Source organism: Triturus cristatus, chromosome 5_1 (assembly GCF_964204655.1).
Source record: "Triturus cristatus chromosome 5_1, aTriCri1.1, whole genome shotgun sequence".
NCBI classification, from domain to species: Eukaryota; Metazoa; Chordata; class Amphibia; order Caudata; family Salamandridae; genus Triturus; species Triturus cristatus.
Window position 1 is genome coordinate 784,224,378 of NC_140587.1, and position 18,590 is coordinate 784,242,967.

Consider the following 18,590-nt stretch of genomic DNA (forward strand, 5'->3'; position numbering starts at 1 on the left):
TTCTGGACAGAAGAGACAGTACTCTGTTAAGGCGTGAGAAAGGAGCTTTTTGTCTGTGCCTGACTGATTTTGGGTTTGGGGCATAAATAACAGAAGATGAATGTATGGCACAAATTGTTTGTAAAAGCACTGTTCTTTCTCACAAATTTTGATCAATAAGTAAAAATGTCGATAAGTGAACAAATGCAAGTTTTTGGGGGGTATTAGTTTAGAAAGTATGCTAATGTTTTAATCACCATACACATAATACACCAGAACCACCACAAAAAACAGAGACCTGTTTACCTACAAGCCTCATGGAGTACGCTTAAAAGCAAACTTTGATTCCTGCAGTCTTATCAGGAAGCAACAATGACTGCTTGAGGTGATACGCAGAACTAGAAATAGACAGTCATTCTTATACTAAAATAGACAGCTCCTAGCCACTTTACAGTTCACAGTTATGCAACAATGTAAAATACACAGGGTTTAGAAGTTAATATATAACACAAATGTGTCTTTTGCAGATCAATGTCTCATCCACTATGTGCAGCTGGACTTGGACTTTGCAGTTGGTATTTTAGGGGTGAACAATTGATATGAGCAGACGATAGTGATGATATGAAATTAGACTAAGATGTGTTGTTTACAGGCAGTTGAAATACAGCTGAAGGCCAGATGTGTTTCTCCATCTAACATAAGGGTATACTTTAAAGTCCTCTGTCAAAGGCCAATTTTAAAACATCAGTTTTGTATGGGATTTTTTAAGTTTTAAAAAACACCACTGAAGAGTTCCAGACTTGAGAAAGTGTTCGCTTTAACAACAAGAGTGGTTGGGTATTTCTGACAACACGTTTCTGGGAAGACTGATTGAAACTCAAGAGATCAGAGTACTAGCCTGATAATGCAGAAAGGAGGATGCAGTCTAAAAACCCACGTCTAATTTTGGTCAAGTAAAAGTCGGTCGGTGTTAGATGCAACACAAAGTTACAAGAACAATGAGCAACACAAAGTTACAACAACAATGAGCACCACAAGCCGGGAGATGGAGCAAGCAAAATGAAAAGACAAGACAAAGAGCCAGCAACAAAATAACACACAAAAAGGGGCTTCTTGCGGTGTCTGACCATGCCTATTTAAAGGCTCTAAAACCGTAAAATAGTCAAGAAGCCACTTAATGAACACAACATAAGTAGCAAATGCAACCTACTGCATGCAAGATTGGATGTGCCCGGTTTTCTCAAGTTCTCACCAATTCGTTGACTATGGGAATATTCTCTTCCAAATCGCGCCCCAAGTATGAAAAAATCAGAACATGCTGTCTTACTTTCATTGCTCTCCTTCAATAAAGCATCATTATCTTCCTCATCATCCTCGCCAGTCTTTATCTCTTCAGAAGGAGGCTAAAATGTGAAACATTAAAAAGTTACTAGCATTTCTGTACTGCATACGACAATCCACGGTGTGAAAGCAATGTTTTAATTACAACCTGGCTTTGAAAAAATAGGAGCCATCATTGCCCCTATACAGATCTACAAAAAGCATACATGTAGACTAAAGGTATTGCGGTCGCTTTAGATACTGAGGTTAATTAAAAATTAACATAAGCTTGATCTAGAAATAAACTCAAAACACCACTGTCTCCCATCTGTGATGCCTGGTAATTTATTGTAGTGACATGTCTATCGGTCACCAGACTACATGTCTGAATAATCTAATCTACAGTCCTTTTTACTTTGGTATTTGGCTTCAAGATAAATACTGCTCACCCATGATGTGGTTTTTTTTTTATATATCTTTTTATTCAGTTTCATAGTTTGATTGCAACTTCAATAAACATTTTGAGCATATCGTAGTCAGTCATTGCAGTGTGGTACATGGTACAATCATATATAATAGCACTTACAGTCATCATTGGCAGAGTTTCAGTTTTATCATCATTATTTCAATATGAACATAGGAATGCCCCTATTTCTGCGTTTGTCACATCATATCCCCACTACACTCAGCGCTTGCGATTTTTCCCTATTCTAGCAGAGTTAAGCCCCACCAAGGTCCCATCTCCCCCTTATCCTCCTCCCTGCCATCCCTACTGTTTGTATTAGTGCCCTTTATATGGTCCTGGCAGTATTATCAGGGTGAACCTGGCGCTCCGCTAGATAGTTTTGCAGCAGGTCCCATATGTCGCTCGGTCTAGATGCAACTGGTTGAGATGCGACTGGCATTAGCTCTGCATACATGAGGAGCTGATCCTGGCAGTATATTAGATCCTGTAGCCATTCCTTAGACCTTGGCGCTCTTCCCCACCTGCACGCTATTCTGCGCTTAGCCATAAGCAATCCCAATGATGCTAACTTCCTATTGAGGTCTCTATTTCTGCTGTGTAACCTAGTAGGGTTGTCAGCAGGGCGTCCGGGATAGAGGACCCTATCATCTGTTACCCAAAATGTTTCTTGCTTGCTTGGTCTTTATTTATAAGTAATTGTTTCAGAACGTCTTAATAGATATTCCAACTTTTGGTTCTTATTTGCTTACAAAAGCCTTTTTAGAGCAGCTGACTTTTCATGAAAAGGCCCACCTCAGTGCTGCAATAGCTTTGCAGAACTCAGAAGGGCAGCGAAAGAACAAAGGTAAAATATTAGGAAAGGTGTCTGCATTCAATATAAGTAAGCAATCTTTGCACCTTTATCATGCCCCCAGTACTGCTATTCCTCGCTTTAAAATGTTTAGGAATTGGCTTTTAAAAGAGAGTTGAATAAAAACAATAATTGGTATCCATCTGCAAAGAAAGTCACATACCCTCCTGCACGTAAGCTGTGCATCCTTATCAGTTCCATGTCATGAATCAGTCAGAAATAGAAACATTAGCTAATAATGAATGGAGTTTAAAAGTGTGTGTTAACAGGAGAGGGCATAGCGCTGTAGATTCCCTAAAGGTACCTTTCGCCAGTAGGTTGTTACAGTTAGGATCTAGTTTCCATAGGAAAAAGCCTTTTTGGGTTTTCAATTATCTTTGGCGCCGTTTGACAAATCTTCAATTTCCAAAACTAGTACACACCTGATTTCAGCTGCTGAGTGGAAAGTTTCGGGGTGATTCGTCATGTGGGGATAAAGAAAAAATGGGGTGTGGGGGGCCAAAAAAGTTTTTCCCCATGGAATTTCCCATAGGAATTTTGAACACAACTACAGCCCAACCCGCAGAACGGAATTACACCAAATTTGGCAGATAGCTAGCTCTTGGTCCAGAATAAGCCTTTTCTGTTTTTTGGTGTAAATCTGTTCAGTAGTTTTGGAGTTATTTAAGAAAAAAGAAATATAGATATCTAGGGACACAAATCCTCCCCAGATCAGACAGATCTCATGCTGAGATGTGATTGGCTGCCAACTCTTCAACCAGGAAGTGTTGGCAACCATTTTGAGAATGGGACTCCGCTGAGACCCAAATATAAGGTTAAAAGAGAAAGGGGCATGGTAGGAATACCATGACCCCCTAGGCCTGGTGGTGGGGGGGATGAGGGGGGCAAAGAACCACCACCTCCCCGGGCCAGGCTGTGCAAATACAAAGGAGGGGGGCCAAGCAGGCCCACTTCCTGGAGCCGGCTCCCTATGTCCTGAGGTGTCCACCCTCAGGACAGTTGTTTGCTTTTGCTTGGTGGGAGATTTGACAACTCCTGCCAAGCGAGATCAAACAGTAAGTACGCTCCCAGCAGGCAGGAGTGGGAAAACTGCTCCCACCAGATGGGAGCTGACATTTTATGTTTCCCTGCACGCTGTCGGGCGGGCAGGAAAATAGATGAAAAAATTGCTTTGGACCACAGGGAGCAGCTGCTCCCTGCATGTGGGAGTAATGCCCGCTCCCACTGGAGGTAGGGAGCAGGCAATCAGAACCCCCCCAGTGCACAGTCGACTCCTTTGCTGAGGACGCGGGGGGTAGGTGCCAGTGGGGTGTTGGGTGCCTACGGGGGAGTGGGGGGGGGGGGGGTTTGGCTACTGGCCCTGTTCCCAACCCATAGCACTTTAACATGTTATAATATATATACACACACACACATTAAATATACATATAAGACACGCACGCTAAAGATGGTAGCCCTGCCACGGCTGCTTTATTATTTCCGCACCCTGCCGGTTTGGATCCCCCAGCTGGTCTTTGCGGAGCCGAGGACACTGGTTGTTGGCTTCCTGTGGGGGGGGGGGGGGGGGGGCGGCGGGTGGCCTTAGCGACTTTGGTGCGACCCAAACTCGACGGCGGATTGGCGGTCCCTGATTTTGAATTGTACTACCTGGCGGCGCAGCTACAGGTTCTGACGCAAAATGTCGCTAGAGTATTTAGAGGCCCGGAGCACGAGAGGGACTCCGGTATCCAGAGACACGTTTTATCCTACATAGTCCTGCAACAGAAGCTGGACTCGAGAGACCTCTCCATAGAGGAGAGAACCCTCCGGCAGTGCTGGCGCAGGAGCATGAGGAGAGCGAAGGTGGCGCGCCCGTATGCGCCGTAGATCCCGCTGGGGATGCTGACAGCGTTGCCACATGGTGGGGATTGGTCGCCGCTGGCGGAGTGGGAAGAGCTGGGATTGCAAATGGTGGGAGACCTGTATGTGGACGGGGCGCTAGCGCCCTTTGGGGTGCTGCAGGAACAGTTTGGCCTCCCGGATGGGAGTTACCTGTTACACGCGGCGGTGTGCGCGGCGGTACAACGGCACTGGAGGGAGGGACTAGTGGAGCCTGCGGTGGTTCAGACCTGCCAGTATGTGGTGATGGCGGCGGGGAGAGTCAAGGCGGTCACCTGCATCCACTCCAGACTGCTACGGGAGGGGTTGGAACCGCTCACGGCGTTGAAGGAGAAGTGGGAGGGCAGTATAGGTAAACCCATCCCGGACACGGTATGGAGTCATATTATGCGGAGGACATGGAAGGGGAGTAGGAATGCCCGCTTCCAGCAGGTGCACTTCTTCGTACTGCATAGGGCGTATCTGACCCCGGGGAGGATTAAACGGTATTTTAAGGTGCAGGATGCGGCGTGCCCGAGATGTATGGAGCTCGGAGCGGAGCTCGACCACCTCTTGTGGGGGTGTCCCCGGCTGGGGACGTATTGGGCTGAGGTGGGGGAACTCTTGAACGCTGTCACAGACCGGGAGGTGGAGTTTGATATGGCGGCCTGCTTATTGCTCTGGTTCCCTCACACGGCGAAAACGAAAGTGTCAAGTAAATTCATTGACTTGGGCCTCATGCTGGCCCAGAGAGAAATTACGTGGCACTAGAAATCCCGGGAGGGCCCGTCGTATGGGAGATGGATGGCTGAGTTGCTGAAGTGGGCTAGTTGTGAAAGTGTGCTTAGGAGGCGACAGGCGACCAGGGCAGGGGATGAGGAGGGACTGGAATGGGTGAGGGCATGGGAGCTGATAGTACAGACTTTGAAGGATTACCGGCTGGAGAGCACAGAGCAGGAGGACCGGGAGGGAGGGGCTCCACGAGGCCTAGGTGCCACAGGCGAACAACCGGCAGCAGTAGCAACAGTATGCTAGACCTCATGATCGGGGCCTCCGCCAGCAGTAATGGGTGGGTGGGAGGGTGGGGAAGGGGGGAGTTATCGGGGTGTTGTAGTAGTATAATGACGGACAGCTGGGGATTGAGGCGGCTGGGAGAAAAGCAGATATTGCCTTGGGAGGTTGACCTGCTCTATTGTGACAGGATGGCTATGATACTCAGAGAATGGTAATGTTGTGCCGCCCGGCCTCCGGGATGTGGGCTGAATGGCTGTGTACAGTATTACAAAGAGGCGGGGGCTCTGAGATATCTGGTGGGCATAGGTTGCTAGTATGGAGTTCTCATACTTAATTCTGCAATAAAAATACGTTAAAAAAAAAAAAAAAAAAAAAAAAAAGACACGCACGCTAAAGGATTACTTATTACAATATTTTGTTCTTTTCTTGTGCCCAACAACTGCTGGTCTACTATTAAAGCTTGCTACTCTGGTCAAAAGCTTATAACAATCTATGAATGAAGATCCTAAAATATAGAAAAAAAGGTTATTTTCTTGTAGTCTGTAAGAAAGTGCCCTTTTTAGGTCCAGCCTAGTGCAGCGCGCATGCGCTGCTCGACTCTATGTAAGGGGCTTCAGAAAGTTCACCACACGCTAGTGCGTGTGGTTAGCGTTCGTTACAGGCTATTGGGCTTTGCGTGCGTTTTTCTAAGAAAGACAGCATGCAATTGGGCAAAGGCGGGTGCATGTCCTGCCTTTGCTCCACACACGGCCTATTGCTTGCGGTTACCCGCACAGGCCACATCTGTTTTCTATTATCGTGCCCAGACATGGGCGCGATAATTGAAAAGAGATTGCTCGCTGTGGCACGCGTGCACCACTTGCGTGCTTGTTTAGCCTTCACATCAATATCAGAAGAAAGAAAAACATCCCACGGAACAGACCCATCAATGTAAAGAAATGACTAAAAACAAAATAATCTTCAATGTTTTTGCTAACCGGTGTCACACCTGTACCAGGAGCCGTTTCTCATGGCCGCAGACCCATAAATCACCTGGAAGCGGGTGCCTTGCAGCCCACTCCGAGCACACATTTATCAGAAAAGCATTATAAAAAGAAGCCGAATATGTTTCATGCACAGATTCTTCCCCTTGGCAAACAGGAGAGCTGTCACTCAGCTGTGCGAAGCAAACCCCACTGCGTTTCATCTCACACGCTAGAAAGAATTATGTTTTTAGAACTACAGACAGCAGGTAGTAGTGCTAAACCTGTGTTGAGAGACTCAACTCCACTGAGCTTTACTGAAATAAAATGGCCTCTTGGTCATTTTACAAGGGGTGGGGGAGGGTCTGGGGTCGTGAAGGACGAGTTTCCGTCTCTAGCCTGGCTCTTTATTTGTTAATTCAGTGCAGGAGTAGGAGTTCTTCCACCAGAGGGTGTGTGCGACCAACTGACAATCGTGCCGTCGGTCTCCTCGCAGTGCTGTGACGACGGTGTGGTATTTCTCTCCAGTGGGCACAATCTGCCCTGAGTGTTAATTTGAAACCTCTGTTATTGCACTGACAGGCTTCCTAAAATATAAAACCCTGCTATAAAAAACAGAAGAGAATGAATGGCTATATTTCAGGAATGTTTGTACTTGGATAACGGCGATGAAATAGAAACGTGCACGCGGCATTTGTACTGAGTCCTCGGAGTGGGCAACAAAATGCGCGCATTATTGTGATTTAGATTCCGTTTTTGCTCGTTTTGCTGTGTTAACCTCAGAGGGCTAAAAGACGGGCCACAGCTGCTAGAATATGAGCCAGTGAACCTAGATTTTGCCAGATGTTTCTGGCAGTTGTCCCGAGGAGCGCAGCGCAGCGATGCTGTCTGGAAACAGCCACAGGGGCAACAACTGCTCATCCCTCCTCCCCAGTTACTCTTTACCACGGCAGTTGTGCCCTCCTTCTGGCAAGTCGGTTTCCTGCCCATTTCCGCCATCTTGATTTCTGAGGTCTTGAAGCCTCGCGTTAGCAGATCCCTCACCCAACTGCTATTGTTGTGCACAAGCACAACTGGTTTATGCAATGTCCGAAATATTACAACTTCTTTTAATACATCTTAGTCCAGTAGTTGCTGAAAATGTGCATGAAAGTATAGACCACATTCTTGATAGCACGTGGGACACCCTTTTCTGTTTGGGGCTGTTCTTGAGAGAGCTTTAGGTGTCTCACCAGGAGGAGACAAGGATAAATAGCCATACAACCAAACACTCATATTACCGGCAGCTATAGTGTCACTTAAACACTTTATGACTTTAAAAAGGAGAACTAAAAATAAATCGCTGTATAGCTGGGCACCCAGAGTGCAGATTAAATGTGAATGACGAATTAACAGACCAATTGATGAAGCCCTGTGAGCACAATCCTATCCAAGTTTGTATGTTGTGTATGAATTGTTTGGAAGAACAATAGTTTAGTGAGAGACTCCACTCCAAAGGCCAGACCTATCATTATTAGAACTAATCATAATAAATCAACAATAGTAACGATAACAAAATACAGGACAACCTACAAGCTTGTTGTTTAAAAAATCACTAGTAAATCTACCATATCACTAACTGTTTTTTTACATTCAACATTTGTAATGAGACACCCATGTTTATTTTTTCTCATCTTTCTGTGGCACAAATAAACAAGCATTGGCATAGCCAATAGGTCTCGCTTTTGGGACCTCATAAGTATTTAGTTATGCAGCACAATATCCTTGGTGCAACAACATCAACCGTTGCATGGCTAAACACTTATAAGGTCCCAAAGGCGAGACCTATTGGCTATGCCAATGCTTGTTGACATGGTCACCGCCATTTATCTGATACAATTTCAACAGAAGTGCATTAGGTTCCTACTATCCATATCCCGAATGCAAGATCTTTCCCTAAAACTGTACAATTGTTCCCCCAGTTGGCAATACCTTTAGGACCCCTAGTAAGTCCTTAGTAAATGGTACCCCTGGTACCTAGGGCAAGAAGGCTAAAGGTGATATCTAGGGGAAATGCAACCCCCTGTTCAGGGCCCGTTTGGCACCAGGACAGGAGGGAAAATAAGCTAATCAGTAGGCTTGTTCTCGTCTCAGGCTAGTACCACCCCTAAGCTGGGCTACCTGAAGTGAACATTACTTTTAGAATTCCACCATCTGAGTTTTGGCAGATTTAGGCTCTCTGGGTCAAGGTTATGCCCACTTCCCACAGGAAGTGGTCAAATAGAGGGTGTACACCCTAAAGGTAAGTATTCCATTGGCTGCTACCGTTACTCCACTTAGTACCCCTAAATTGAGTATTCAGATGACACCACTGTCACCAGAAACTTAGATTTGAAAAGTCAAAAAGAGAGGACAACGAAGAGGTGCAAGAAAAGCGATAACAGATGACGGACTGTGGGCACCAAACCCTGCCTGACTGCACCAAGTCTTGACAATCGCGACCAGAGTCTCCTCCTGCAGTAGACCAGCTTGCAAGAAACCCAGGAGACTGCCGGTACTTCGCAAATTACCAGCAATCTCCATTGGAGTAGAGAAGCTACTCCCCTGCATTCCGTAGGCACCGAAAAGCAAAGTCTGGTTCACTGAGTTGCTGCTCACAGGCCAGTCCGACGCCGCAGCACCCCCAGGAAGCGGTACCTGTGTCCCTGAAGGTCAGATCTATTCCCCCACCAAGTGAGAGGACACCAGGACCAACCGAAGTCACACAGGACCAATACTCGGGGTACCAGACTCCTTGTAAACAGACTGAGAGTCCAGTCTGGACTCCAATGACACCGAGCAGTTATTGAGGGACGTCAACTCTGCAGAGACTCACTTCCACAGTGGCCCAGCTGTTCTGATTTGTGCACCCTCAACTGGTGAGACTGATGACCGCAAGGCCCTAGGACGCAAAGAGCCCAGTCTTTCACTATGTATAGAGTCCCCCAGCCCAAGTACCGACTGAACTCCCTTTTTCCCAGGACCCTTGTGACCAGAGTCTGCCCGCTGGGAGCTCATAGACTTGTCCCAAAGTCCTCCACTGCACCCTGTTTCTAGGTGGCCCCCCTTCTTACCGGTGTAGCACACACAGCTACCAATCCAACCAGCACCTCGACAACCGGACGCCCCAGGGCAGGTAATGAGAAATACTGGTGGTACTTTGGACCTTGGCCCCCTACAACCCCAAGTCCCGAAGGAGATTCCCAGAAACTGACCACAAATACCTCTATGCCATCTATGCCTTTTCCCTCCATAGTAAAGCATTGTGCGTAAAAGTGCATTTAAGTGACAATTTCACTTACCTACAAATTTCAATATTTAAAAAAAAATACTTAATTTATAACAAAGTTCTTGGTATCAAAATGTATATAGAATATGTCTTATTTTTCACAATTGGTCTCGGATTTATTCTTGAGTGTGTGTCTCATTTATTGCCTCTGTGAGTAGAACAAATGCTTAAAACTACCCTCTAATATGCCTAATGGCTCACCCACACTACCACAAAAGAGAGCTTTTGGGTTATCATTTGTGCCTCTGTAAACCAACTGGGGTTTGCCTGGACTCTTTACACAGTGTACCTCGTTTTGGTCCACTATATAAAGAGCCAGCTTTATACATAGTCTAGGTTCTGCATCGTAAGAATTGTCACTGAAGTCATAAATGACCCATCACCTCCATGGAGTTGGGCATTGGAACATTTGATATTCTTGGCTTTTCCATAAAAAAAAAAAAAGAAGAACTGAGTAGGTGAGGCAAACTGCCAGTACCAAGCATCATGGGTAGAGGGACTAACAAGTTTTTTTAAAGTTTTTTTTTTCTTAAGAGAGAGGACTCCTTTCACTCTATTTACAAAAGAAGTATATCAAGTTACATTATTTCTGAACCTTTACACATTTTTAAACTGCTTTTACATTTAATATGTTGAGATGTAGTTTTAAAATGAGGATGAACCCATTTCGTGGTCCAGAAAAAAATCAATTTCTAATAGACTCTTTCAGGGTGCTGCTTCATCTTATGGAGAAATGGATTCTTGACACCCTTCGTTATACTCTTTGAACATCATATCTAATGTACAGTACTCTGGGTCCACGCAGAGTGTGTGAGATCATTCAAGTGTTTAGGAGTTCAATAAAGATTCCTGTAATGCAGAACTAGGACTACAAGTAAGTAACCTTTACTTTTATCACTTACCTTACATAAATCCAACACTAGCAAACCACGTCAAGACCTTTCGTGCATTCAAAAACTTGCATTAACCAAGAAACATACAAGCATTGCGTTGTGACCATCTAGTAGTACACAGAGAGGAAATTGGATGAATACATAGATGTCCTCATCATGGAGTGTCTCAATCAATGACAGTTTTCAGGCCTACAATATGTGCAAGCCTTTTGATAGATCAAACAAACACAAACAATACAAAGAAAACCATACTTACTGGTAACTCCTTGGCCAATTTTATGACCATGTTTTCTAGATAGTCTGGTAAGCTCTTAAACTGCTGGTTGGTCGGTTGGAAGAAATGGGGACTTCGGCGGGCCAATAATCTTAATGCTCTCCAGCCATAATTTGAGTTTTTCACCACCCTTCAAAAGAAAATGTTAGTATTTTTAATTTGACCATTAACTGAAAAGGCAGCTAGTTCAAACAATTTTAGAAAAGTAGTCTGAATAGGCAACCATGAAAACCATGCGTCTCTGAACTCTGCAGTACATTCTGCCAAAGTAATCCATGATTTGGAGAAAATATGGTGTTTCATTTTCAGACCATCTAATACGTTCTGGGGTGCTTAAACATTATGGGCCTATTCACAAAGGGAAACTTACACATGTATATTCACTCATGAGTATATTCACTACTACACCTAAGTGTAACTTTACACCATTAGTGAAGAGTCACACCTAGGTGTGGACTTGCATGCCTCCACCCCTGAAAACAATTTGTTGGAGACTCCTAAAACAAGATTCATAAGAGCAAAGCAACTACTAGTAACTTCACACGTGTATGTGGAGATCTCCGCCACTGTGGTGGGAATCTACGGATGAGAAAGGAAAAGGAAAATATGTAATTTTGTTATTCTTTGTGGGAAAAAAAATGCGAAAAAATATTCTAATATATGAAATTTAAATTAATTTAAAATATGTACTAACAGAACTAACAAAATGTTACAGTACATTCACTCAGTTAATTAAATGCATTAAATATTGAATTAATTCAAATATGTTAACTTAAACATTACTTTCCAGAATGAGAAATGACAAACAACTTGAGCTAATTACTATGTGGCCAAAATCTTTCAGTTTGTTCACTCTCATTTGTAATATTTCTTTATTGCTCATGCCCCCGTCATGCACAGTTTTTTCATCAATAATTTAATTGCAAATGTTGCAGGGATATTATCAATGATGTCATGGAAGATGCCATTAGTGATGTAATATGTGGAGTAATTAGAAATGCATGACGAGGGCGCAAGTTATAGTCAAAATGCAAAACATTAAGGGTAAACAGTTCCTCTGTTATAGCATATATGGCATATACGTGGAAAGTGTCACTGCATGCCTAGAAATATCTGTCGCTGGAAGATCTGATATTCAGATCATAATGCCCTCACACACCTTTTTAGGGGTGTCATGCTTCATCATAGGGCGCTCCTCGTCGGACCGGCGCTGCAATGTCCAAAGGGCCTGGTGGCTACTTTGGCGGAGTTCTTTTGATCTGTAGTCGCCGTATGTGAAGGGTGTTTATGGGCAGTCAGTGCTATGTGTGTAATAACGTGAGTGAGTGATTTTAAAATAGGCTCCAGGTCTATAGAAATTCTTTATTCAGTGCTAGAACTGGTTCTAAGTAAAAACAGTGATGCCAACAACAGGGCTTAAGGTATCTAGGTGGCAAGTGGAGTGTATCAGGTCGACATGTTTCGTGTCATAGAGGTTCCAAACTCGAGCGACACTTCTTCAGGACCTATGGTAGGTAATGACGAACCCCAGTGGAGAACGTCAATCGATATGAACCTCCAGAATCGGAGGACGTAATTGGATCACAAGGGAATCCCGATGAGGGACATCACCTAACCTTTCACCTAAGTCGAAAAGAAGACATAAGGGGAAAGGCGAGGAAGGGGAAGACAGGGGAATGCGACATGAGATGATATAATTCGAAAAAGGAATATCATGTTAGCATTAAATATCTAAGATTAAATATCAATGGTTGCGGTATAAAACAGATAGGTGATCTAGTCCCCGTCACAGACTGGATTAATCCTGGACGGAGATAAACTATAAGTAATACATATGCAAAAGTTCAAAAGAACACACCAGTTGCAAGTGATTCAAACGCATCAACTAGCACCATAAATCAGCCCAATCATAGGTGGTGTACCCATGCCGGAATGTGCAACAACACATCTGGTAGACTAGTGGTAAATTGCTGGTCTTACCTTTATTCGGCGGGGAGTTGTACAACATGGAGGAGGGGGAGTCAGCCCAATATATTAAAAGGTAGCCAACTAAAATCACAAGAAGAGAAAGGCAGAGGCGGGTAACAAACATTAGTATTGGACAGTAGTGCGCCACGGGTGAAGGTAATATGTATGCTAAGTGCCTGTTCCCGTTATTGAGCATATAATGTCACCTGATATTGAACGAATGTCGGTATATAGAGTTATCAGGTCGGTACAGGCTCGGGCTCTAAGAAATGTGAAAGCCCCATATGGTGTTAAAAGCGATGTAAATGACAACCATAACAATTAAGAAAGAAAGGGGCTGCAACCGGCATGCAAGTTAAAACCGGTACGCATATTAAAAAGATACGTGCATGGGCCCGGGGTATAGTAAATCAAGGAGTTGCCGTATTGCGAGACTGAGACCCGGTGGCCAGAGTATAGTCAACTCACCGACTGGGCGGAAGGCATAATCTTCTCGTTCCAAGTCTCCCCCGCTTCCGAATCGTAGCTGCACTGCCGACGCTGCCATTAATGTGGGAAGACTTCCGGGATGCGACCCAGCGTCAGCATGCGCGTCGACGTAATCGTAGGAGTGGCCAGACGCCATCTTGTCCCCGGATAGTTGCCTGACTAGATTAGAAGTGATGTTATCCCGGGGAGGTGGCAGGTACACACCGTGCGAATCGATGTGTTTGTGAAAAATGAAAATGAAATAGTAGGTGACTGACCGTGATAAAAACGTGTTAAATTATACTCAAAAAAACAGATTAAGAGACGGCCACCAATAGGTAGCTGTTGGAATAAATGGTCTCTCGGTCACTAATCTTACAAGGAAAGTCAGATACCAGTGTGCATAATTAATGCACATTAATTGTATGCCGGGGTGTGAGGTGGTTCTGAGTTATGGGCTCGTGAGGTTGCACAAGTAGTTATGTGTCATGCAATGTAGATACGTTAGTATATAACAGACATGGTTAGTACATGGTTCCTTGCTTCAGTGGAGCCAGACAAACTGGCCCACTGGGGATTAATGTCCAGTCCGAATTTCGGACCAAGGAATGGCATCGTTCAGACCCTTCTTCTGGGTGGACAGGCGGAAAATCCATCTTTGTTCTGTCTCAAACAGTTTGTGCGTTGACCAGTTGGTATTGCTTTCAATTATTGTCCATGACATCTCGTCTGCCCCATGAGGGTGGCACAGGAAGTGAGCGCTCATTTTGGTTGTAATCCTGGTTTTTACGGGGCGCGTGGTCATCCTCACATATTGTAGATTACAAGGACACTTGATAAGGTACACGCAATTCTTTGTATTACAGTTCGTGTGTGATCTTTGAACCCAAGTTTTTCCTTCTTCCAGATTGAGTTCCTTGGTTGTCCTTGTAAGGGTGCACACTCCACATTGTCCACATGGATAGTGTCCCCGCACCGGTGTGGTGTCCCAGAGAGTCCCTTGTGAAATCTTTTGTACGATTTTTGGTCGAGTATGGATTACCATGTCTCGCAAGTTGTTCGTTCGTTTGTTGGCAAACCTTGGTGGAGGTAATGATAGCGTGCCTGTGGAAAGGATTTTCCAATGTTTTCGGATGATTTTTTTAATGGTATTGGATCCTGGAGTGAATGTCGTAACGCAAGTAACCACCTCTTCAGTATTCTTTTGTCGGACTTCCAGGAGTGCCTCTCTATTGTTATTTAGTGCTCTTTTCCTTGATAATGTTCTGTGGGTAATCCCAGGCCGAGAGGTTTGTGCTCAATGCAGTTGCTTCTTTCTTGTAATCCGCGGATGAGTCACAATTTCTACGAAGGCGCAGAAACTGACCAAAGGGTAGATTGTTACTTAGTGCTCTTGGATGGTGACTCCCATATAGTAATAAATTATTGCAATCCCTGGGTTTTGTATAGGTATGTGTTGATAGTTTTCCATCACTGAGGACGATGGTCAAGTCTAGGAAATGTATCTCTATAGGAGATACAGATCTAGTGAAGTGAAGAAAAGGATCCAAGGAGTTAACCCATGCGAGTTTGTGCATCTCCCTTCCAGAAGATAAGGATGTCATCTATGTAGCGCTTCCACATTACGATGTTGTGCATGAATATATTGTCCTCTGTCAGATGCAAGCGTTCAAATTCGGCTACGTAGAGACAGGCCAGACTCGGCGCAAATGTACTGCCCATACAAGTGCCCTGGGTCTGATTTGTACAATTGGTCATGAAATTGGAAAAAATTCTCACGCATTGCAAGAGTAGCACATTCCATTATGAATGCTACAGGTGTCTGCGATGTCCAACTTTCTGCGAGGAGGCGCTCTTCTACTACTCTCAGGGTATCTTCGTGGTATATTAGTGTAGAGAGCCTCCACATCCATTGTCATCAGGAGATTTATCTCCTCGCTGTTGGTGGTGTTGGAGATAAGGTTCAGAACGTCTCTGGTGTCTTGTAAATAAGAGGGGATCTTTTTTACCAAGGGTTGTAAGAAACAGTCACAGAATTTGCTCAGTGGTTCCAATAGTGAGCCTATCTAAGTTATAGTCACCTTAGGGCACGAGTTATAGTTATTTGAGATAATGAACTACAACTGGTGAATTTCTGTGGTTTTCAGAGATTAAAAAGTAAAGTTGTTACTAAACAATTCACCTTCTTTTTTTTCAGTACATTTCCAGGGTTATTTTTTTCAAACGCAAAGTAATAATTTTTTACCAGATGCAAAACCAACCTCCCGCTGATCATGGCCAAAGGGGTTGTGTGGTAGGCTACAGGGTCTTCCCTGCAGCCAGGCCCCTGCATGCAGCCAAAACCCACGCTGTGCACGGATGGGAGTTGGTTACAAGGCCTGGCCTGTGGCTAGGTCCTGTGGCCAACACCCCCCACCAAAGGCAGCCAACCCCATGCTGCGCAGGGTCTTCCGTTGTGTGCGGCAGGGGGTTGACCACAGGGCCTTGCCACGCTGACCCTCCGAGAGCCTATTATGGCCCTGGGAACCCCATCCCCCAGGGCCCGCATTAGTTCAAGGTGGGCACCCCCCATACACTCATTGGGGCTTGAGGGGTGGGGAGCCCCAGGACCGAGCGGTCCCAGCGAGTTCACCGCATGTTGAGAGAGCCGGCACTGCTCCACTACACAGGGAGCAGCTATTTATGCTGCTCCCTCTTGGCGCAAAACAATTTCTTAATCTGTTTCCCTGCCCACATTAGTGTGGGCAGGGAAATAGATATCAAGCCTGCTCTCGGCAAGCGGGAGCATTTTTAAAGCTGGTAGTAGACGTTGTGGTTGCTCTCGTTTGCCAGGAGTGTTAAAAATGCTACCGCATGGCAGGATCAAACACAAGTTTCCCTGCCCGCGCCAGGGCGTGTCCCCAGGACATAGCAAATGAGCCGGCCCCTAGCGAGTGGAATGGGGTTCCCAGAGCCATTAATGGCTCCGGAAGGGGGTCAAGACCCCCCCCTTTTCTTTTAAACTAGCGGCCCTGGGGTCCCCAGGGACTTTTACAAGTTGGGGAGGGGGCCGCCCTGCTCCCTCCCTTTAAAAAATACAGTGGGATCAGAATTATGGGGTTACCAGGTTTGAAAACAACTCGGGGAGGGATGTGGCACGACCCCTCCCATAATTACTTAAATTGAGCCCCCCGGAGATGCACGAAAAAGGCTCAAGATGGAGGGCGGGGGGTGGTCACACCCCACTCACCTTACAAAATACTTTGGGACCTGGGATGGTGTATTAGGGGCCGAAAACGGTTTGGGGAGTGGGACCATGTGCTCCCTTCCCAAAAAAATAAACACACGTCCCCCAGCGCCTAGTCCACCCCGAGGATTTAAAAAAAAAGAAAGAAAGGGGTGGTGGTGAATCCATGCCTTTTATATAAAATAAAAGTATATATATATATATATATATATATATATATATATATATATATATATATATATATATATATATATATAGATATAGATAGATATAGTTAGATATAGTTTTGTATATTGCTGTGGACTCACTGAAACCCGAAGGAAAAATTTGGGGGGGGGCAGGATTCCACAGGGACCCCACCACCAGGCCGAGGGGGTTAGGGTGTGCCTACCTTGCCCACTTACACCTTTTTTTTAATGTTTTTTTCCACAACTCTGGACTGAGTCCCGGTTTCTAAGATGGCTGCCATTACTTCCTAGCTGAGGTGGTGGCAGTCAATCAGATCTTAGTTTGTGTGTGTATGAGAGAGTGTGTGCGTGTGAGTGTGTAAGAGTGTGAGTGTGTGAGCGAGAGTGTGTGAGCGAGAGAGTGTGAGTAGAGCGTGTCTGTCTGTGTGTAGGTATAGGTGAGTCACGATTTCCACATGAAGAGAGCTTTTGTTTACTGAAAACTTTGGTGCAGTCTAATAAATCTTTACAAGACATTACCCAAAAAATAAGTTCATCCATCTTAGCTCCTTCCTGGAAAATTACAGGGTGATCTGTAAATTAGGGATCAAGAAAATGGTGGGGTACCAAAATACATCCCCCCTTGCATTTTCCGCAATACATACGAAACAGTTGAATAGAATTACATAAAAATTAGCAGAAGGCATGATCATTGCTCAAAAAGCGTTCTAGATTTAATTTGGTGTAAATCCATTCAGCCATTTGAGTAATTAAGCTTAAAAAATTGAGAAATGGAACGGTTGGTCCAGAGGACTCCTGTGGGACCGAAAATCCAAAGAGGCATTGGCAAAGCCAATACGTCTCTCCTATGCACCAGCTGCCGGCTTTACCAACTTGTTTTATTCATGTTGTACACCAGCGTGACAGCTGTTTAGCATGGCTAAAATGCGGTGGTGAGGAGTGGCGAAGAGGGGTACGGAGCGGCGAAGAGCGGCGTAGAGTAGATGTGGAGTGGCGTGGCCTAGTAGTGTCAGAGTGGCTTGGCATAGATTGGAGTGACTTAAAGTGAATTGGCGTAGAGTGGAGTTGTGTATAGTGACAGAGTGGATAAGAGTGGGGTAGAGTATCGTAAAGTGTCAGAGTAGAGTGGAGTGTAGGTCATATAAAATTATACAGGATCTGCACGTTTGGACAGCATACACTGTAGGATTGGTGTCAGACTGGTTCTGAACACCCCCACTGGGTATGTTGGCCTTTTGTACCAGCTACCTCACAGTGCCACTAAAATCTCCTCTTACCAAGGAGAATAGTTCTTGGCAGCCATCGAACATGACAACCCTGATCCTTCAGGACCGTGGAAACAATATACTACCTTTCGCTCCGTCACTTGTGCTAGCTTAGTCGGTCTCAGAGAGATACACAGAATAAACAGGCTGGGCGTTTTCAATAAGTATTTATTGAACAGTAGTTATTCTGGTGTAGAATAGATGAGCTGCAACAACCGTTAGACAGTTTAAGATAAATGATTAACAGTATTATAAAGGTAAATGGATGGTATAGCTCTACCAAGAGTATCTAAAACACATGATAATAAAAAGATGCGTACTCCTACGATGCTTCCCTAACTAGATGTACCTAAGTGTGCCTAGCATGTATGAAGGCGTTAAGCCAAGAATCCCTCTAGGATAATAGTAAACCCCATTACCTGAAGTGAGAGACTGTGGGAGCCCGTCCTGGTCTCGAATTGGATACCCCCAAGGGATGTTTTAGACCAATGCGAGTGGGAGTGTCTGCATGCAGGAACCGCAGCGTCTCTGGTCAGTGTGCCGGCCGGGAAGT

At 45.0% G+C, this 18,590-nt stretch overlaps 1 protein-coding gene across 2 annotated transcripts in view; it reads right to left on the bottom strand.

The window, feature by feature from the left end:
- THOC1 (THO complex subunit 1) overlaps positions 1 to 18,590 on the bottom strand; it is a 387,395-nt gene that overhangs the window by 34,204 nt on the left and 334,601 nt on the right. The window contains exons 19-20 of one of the 2 annotated variants that reach the window (XM_085605802.1): positions 10,905 to 11,052; positions 1,307 to 1,382 (exon numbers count right to left, since the gene is read on the bottom strand). In XM_085605802.1, coding sequence (XP_085461928.1) covers positions 1,307 to 1,382; positions 10,905 to 11,052 — 224 coding nt within the window. Of the gene's footprint in view, positions 1 to 1,231; positions 1,383 to 10,904; positions 11,053 to 18,590 lie in introns of both variants that reach the window. The other variant, XM_085605801.1, reaches the window with a different exon arrangement.